Source organism: Octopus bimaculoides, chromosome 1, assembly GCF_001194135.2.
Source record: "Octopus bimaculoides isolate UCB-OBI-ISO-001 chromosome 1, ASM119413v2, whole genome shotgun sequence".
NCBI classification, from domain to species: Eukaryota; Metazoa; Mollusca; class Cephalopoda; order Octopoda; family Octopodidae; genus Octopus; species Octopus bimaculoides.
In genome coordinates this window covers 130240068-130246442 of record NC_068981.1, presented here as the reverse complement: position 1 = coordinate 130246442, position 6375 = coordinate 130240068, and the positions used below count along the sequence as shown (strand labels likewise).

Genomic DNA, 6375 nt, shown 5'->3' with positions numbered 1-6375 from the left:
ATATATATATATATATATATTTCGTCCCGCTTCCAGTTCATTGCTTCACAGCGTTCAATATACACAATTTTTCACATCTGGCTGTATAGCCTTTTCCGTTTGTTTTCCTGTCTTGTTTTCTGTCCGCCACTACATTCCTCTATGGTACAAGTTTAATTTGTGGTCCGTGAGAAGAGCCATTTTAACGATGCGTTCTGCTCTATTCTTCGAAATGCCTTTGTTAGAATCGGGGTAGCTGATGAAGGAAAATGTTCTCTATGTGGCCTGTGTGTTTTCTGTACTCTGGTTATTATTATTTTTTTGTCTACGTTTTGTTTGCAATGTCCTGTACCCAGATATGCACCTATGTATACAGGTAGACGTAGATATGCACATACCTGTATGTATATATGCATATATTCATTTATTATTTGTTTTATATATATCTATATAAATGTAGTTGATAATCCTTTATTTCATATTCTGAAAAATCTTCAAAATCTTAATATTAGATATTTTATGCAGTCTTTATCTCATAAGAGATTGAAATGGTGGCGAGGAAATATTTAACTGTTATCACAGTTGACTTGAATATAAATAATTTGTTGTTGTTTAGCCTCAAATCATTGATCTAAGGCTGAGCAGACTTAGAATCAAAGGTATTCCAGCTGTGACCATCCTGCCTTTTATTGTCATAGTATATCTAGGACTACATTATCCAAGCTTAGATGAATCTCACAATGGGGTTCTGCTCCTATATTTGGGCCAATGCTGCTGCTACATACAATGTTCAATGACATTTCAAGAAAAGTTGCTCCACAGATTGGCAGAAAATCAGTCACTGACACACTCCAGTCTCTTATACTGCTACTACAATGGCCTCTGTTCCTTGTAGCTGATTTGGCTCATGCCAAATCTACTCAGGCATTCCTGTCCCATGTGTCTCTCCTCTCATCACTCATGTTACATCCACTGGCATCTCCTTACCCTACCCACTACACCTAGTCCTTTCTCTCCAGAACATCAATCCTCTGGAATTTCTTTCCTGCAAGTTTTGACTTGCTGTAGTTTAAGCAGAACATTAAAGGCACCAATCTCACTGGTCTCAGGGCTTGCAAAAGCCTTGGGTACTCCCTCTTCCTTCAGATCCAGCAAGGGAAACATTTTAAAAAAGGTTCTTTTTTAAAACAGTAGGATGTGATACAAAAGGGATTTGGCTGTTGTTTCTAGCATATCAAGAGACCACGTTAAAGATTCTTTCAATAGCTCATATTTCTAGTTGGTTGTGACTTCATCACTAGCATAGTTTTCATATTATTTATTAAAACTGTGATTGTGAGCACTCAATGAGAATCACTCAACGTACCATCCCAGAAAAATAAACTATAAAGAATAAATAATTTATTGAGATATTACAATAGAGCTTTATATATATTATTACTGTACCATTATTATCTAATTCTGATATGGTTGGTTACAAGAGTTGCTTAGAATGTAAGCGGTAGTTAAGAGCTTCCTTAATCTTGTAAAATTGTAGATATTCTATGCTAATGCTGGCTTCATATTAAGCATTTGATCATCACAAAATTACATGTATTTTCAGTGATAATATTGACTTGGTGTTCTAGAACTGTATTTATCATGTTCTTCAGTATTTCCATTGATTTCTTTAAGAAAGAAATTTTCATCTTTCTTATTATGAATCTATCATTTTATCATTAGGTTTCTGAAATGGCTGTCTCAGAACTTCCAGGTAATCCAAATGCTGTATGGACAGTTAAAAAGAATATTGAAGGTAAAACTATTTATCTGTATTTGGCTAATTCAGTAAAATCTTGTCCTGAGAATTTTGTCTTGGTTTAAAAAAAAATTTGCTTTTCATCTCTCTCTTGAATTTCTGCATGCAATTAAGCAATCGATTTTTGTATTTAATGTACAATGTCAATATATTAGAAATGTTGAATAATTGTGTTGATGTCATCAATGGGAATATTTTGGATACTTGGTATTATTAAAATTAATTATAGTAGCAAGCTCAGTAAGAGTGAAAAAATTTTTTTTTTTTCTATCACAATACATTGATAATTTATAGTTTTAGAAGCACATCCAATTGATGTTACTTTAACTACTCTGTTAAAAATATTTTGTCATTTAACAAATAGCTAATCTAATGGCTGTATACGAAATGATAATGGTTTCTGATTTAGACACAAGGCCGACAATTTTGAGAGGTGTGGAAGTGGGGACATCAAACCTTGTACTTCACTGGTACTTTATTGACGCTGAAAGGATGAAAAGCAAAGTTGCCCATGACAGGATTTGAACTCAGAGCTGGAACTAATATGCAGAGGATTTTTTTTTCTGACAATCTAATGATTCTGCAGCTCACTGCCTTTAATATATAAGTAATTATGGTTTCAGATTTTGACACAAGGCCAGCAATTTTGGGAGAGGGTGTTCAACTGGTACTTGTTTTATCAACCTTGAAAGAATGGAAAGCAAAATCGACTTCAGCAGCATTTGAACACAGAATGTAAAGTTCAAAGAAATGCTGCTAAGCATTTTTTTTTTGTCTGACGCAGTAATGATTCTGTCAGCTTGCCTTTAATACATAAGTAATAACGATAAATATGCTGGCTAACAATATATTTAATGAAGTTTAAAAGTTGTTAATAATTAAGTTCTTTCTAGAATATTGAGCTTGGTCAGGCTCTATAAAGATACATTACATACTTGCCTTAATCAAACTAATTGGTACAGTCAAACCAACAGCAAACAGTCTGAGCAAATATACGATCTTGCTTGAAGGATAAACAACTTATGAAGATGAAGGTGATAATTGTTTTTATCTTAGGCCAGCAATTTTTGTGGGTTGTGAGGGATTAGTCGATTAAATTGATCCCAATACTTGACTACTTCTTTATTTATTGATCTGAATAAAAGGCAAAGTTAATCTCTGTGAGATTTGAACTCAGAGCATAAATAGCTTGAAGAAATATTGTCAGGCAACTTGTCTGACTCTAATGATTCTGCCAAAGATTGACATGGAGAAGTGTTCTCTGCCAACAGAGGTTGAGCACAAGTCAGTTGGCTCTAAGATAAAGGAGAAAGCTTTTATGAAAGGTGCTGGATTCATTGTCATCATTACACAGTCAATAAAGATGATAATATCAGTTATGATAGCAGTATCCATTAGCCAGTTACAGAGCCTTTATGGTATTGCCCTAACATGTAAAGAAATAATAGTCAAATTTCCTTGAAATTATACTTTATCATGTTGAATGAAAGAAGGACATGTTGAATATTATAATAAAAAAAAATTAAAACTGGATGTTCAGTTGGAATGTCTTTCATCATAGGTCTTTGACATCAAGGCTGACCCATCATTAAACAGCAATGACAGTATTCAACTTTTACAAAGATCTTAGCATGTTAACAGCATTTGATATTTTATCATTTTGTGTTTAGCTTTGCTTAAAAGTTTCAATTTGGCTCTCTTTTGATCATAAATCCTTCACATGTTTGGTGATTATTTGTTTGACATTGGTATGTATATTTGGGACAGGGTTGATTATACTTTACTAAGGAAAAGAATAGAAACAAATTTAAAAACTAAAAAAGGCTTGTGATGCAAATGGCCGTGTCCATCAGCAAGCCTACACTTTCTCTTTTCAGATGGTGGAATTGGTCTCAGGTAATGCTGCTGGCAGGTTGGTATCCCTATATATTTGAGTTTCTATTAAAACGGCCATCTTTTTCTTGATTCAGAGACTTCATTATTTTGTAAACTGGTTAAATAATAATTGCTAAAGCAAAGCTATACAAATAAAGCTTTTTCTTTATCAGTTTATAGTAGTTCAGCTCAAAGAGTGTAAGTTTAATCTTTACCTAAAGTTTTTTTCCCTTTGGTGATAAATCTTTGCATGCTAATTTGGTAGAATTAGTATTATAATCATTATGTTAATTAATAATATAATCAGTGTCTGAAACATTCTGTAGATTGATTTTTCTTTTCTTTTTTAAATGTTTTTCATTCAAATTTCAATGATCTTTAAATAAAAAAAAATGTTTCCTATATTTTCCAGCTACTCACTACAGTTATATTTCTGTCTGTGTCTTATAGTTGATAATTAACACACACACATACACATGCGGGGATTTAAAAGTTCCATAAGCATTATTATAAAAATGCTATAATATAAAAAATAGATAAAAAGCTATCAGCCAATATTAGTTGAGTTTCTTAAAATACATCCTGTTTCCCCTTCTCTCTATCCTTTCTCCTACTTCCCCACTACAGTCATTAAACCCCTTCCTTGACTCCAGTTCCTTCAGTTGACTGTCGCAACTCAGGAATTCTAGGATAGCTGGGTTATTACTCTGCAGTTCATACTGCCAGTCACCTGGCCTACCCCAGACAGTTGATCTTGAATTGCTTTGACAGTTGAACAAGATTACTGTTACATTGTGCCATTTTTAGGACAATGAATAATTTCTCATCTTTTACTAATGACATTTTTCTGAAATAAATGAAACAGTATATATTGTGGTGGGCATTAGAAAGAGCATTTGGCTGTAGAAACCATGCCAAAACAGACTTCGGAGCCCAATGCATTTCTCTGGTTTGTTAGATTCTGTCAAACTGTCCAATCCATGCTAGCATGGGAAACATGTTCAATTATGGTGATGACGATGAATATATATAAATACAAACCTATAAAATATACTCATCTGCTCCAAGCAAGCATGGAAAAGTAAGTGTTAAATCAGTGATGATGAATAATAAAATATTATATATATGTATATCAAAAAATATTTACAAAACAGTAAAGATACTATAGAGAGCAATGTAATGGTCACTTTAGCACATTTTAATAATTAGAATGTTAGTTTATTACTACGGGAAAGGTACAAATGCATTTTTAAAGTATGTAGCCTTATTTTTTATTGCTTGACTTCATCAGTATAAGTGTATAACATTAATTGATATATCTATCCCCCATATTTTCTTAATCCTTTGTTTATGTAGATGCTGTGTGTAAACCAAACTGTTGTGAATTTGTCTTCCTTTACCTTTCCCATGCAATGAAATGGTTTTATCAAAAGCTTAGAAAGTTTATATTTCAATCAAGAATTAACTCTTCAATTAAATTGTTTTGCTTCTGCTTTATGTTTTTCCAGATGAATATGATGCTTATATCATAGTATCTTTCGTCAATGCTACCCTGGTATTGTCAATTGGAGAAACAGTTGAAGAAGTCACAGATTCTGGTTTTCTTGGTACAACCCCTACCTTGTCTTGTTCCCAGCTAGGAGATGATGCACTTGTACAGGTAAAACATGGAATATTTTGTTATCTTTTTGGCTTTGGAAACCAGTGTTGTTTTTTTTCTTTGATAATTATTGTTTATTTATTGCAAATGAATAATTTCTATGTGAAACAACCATTGGTGCTGTTTGTAGGCAACCTTTGTCACAGTCTATTGACATCAGCTGGTTGTTAGATATTTTTTTGATTCTCATTTCAGATTTATCCTGATGGAATTCGTCATATTCGAGCAGACAAGCGTGTCAATGAGTGGAAGACACCAGGCAAGAAAACTATTGTAAAATGTGCTGTTAACCAGCGCCAAGTTGTTATTGCATTGACTGGAGGAGAATTGGTATATTTTGAAATGGACCCAGTAAGTTTTCTCCTTAAATTCTCCTGTTTTGGGATATGACAACCTTTTGTCCACCAACAATATCTAATTACATTCACTACATATATCAAAGAAACAGTCTTTCAGTATTATATTCTCCCTTCTTATGAACAGCAACCTACAACCAAAATCATAAAACTCACTGCAAATTCTAAACCGCTTTATCTCTGATAATCTCAATAAGATTACTGAGATTATCGGAGCTTGAATGACCAGACTTTCTCTTCAAGGCTGTAAATTACTTGAAGCTATTCAGTTGCTATTAAGAGATACCCACATTAGAGTATTACTCACATATTCAGGGAAGGGCAGCTATTTTATATACATTCATCATAGGTACTGGCTAGTCTGTGTAGTGAGAAGTTTGCTTCCCAACCACATGGTCCTGGGTTCAGTCCTACAGCATGGCACCTTGGGCAAATGCTTTCTGCTATAGCCTCAGGCTGACCAGCTTTGTAAATGGATATGGTAGATGGAAACTGAAAAAGCCCATCATATATATATATATATATAGAGAGAGAGAGTTATTAATATTTCTAAGTCTCTCTAAAGGAGACTATGGCAGTGGTACTGGTAATTAATAGTTATCGCCAAGCCAACATGGCAGTCCCAAAATTAGGACGAAAGCTGCCGTGAATTAGCTCCAAGAAGCCATCGCCTCTAGCTAGCTATGTGACACACGAAACCTGTGTCC

General features: G+C 33.7%; 1 protein-coding gene across 1 annotated transcript in view; it reads left to right on the top strand.

The window, feature by feature from the left end:
* Positions 1–6375, top strand: part of LOC106867716 (splicing factor 3B subunit 3) — a 60067-nt gene that overhangs the window by 29471 nt on the left and 24221 nt on the right. The window contains exons 13-15 of the mRNA XM_014912674.2: positions 1702–1774; positions 5161–5312; positions 5508–5663. Coding sequence (XP_014768160.1) covers positions 1702–1774; positions 5161–5312; positions 5508–5663 — 381 coding nt within the window. The remainder of the gene's footprint in view (positions 1–1701; positions 1775–5160; positions 5313–5507; positions 5664–6375) is intronic.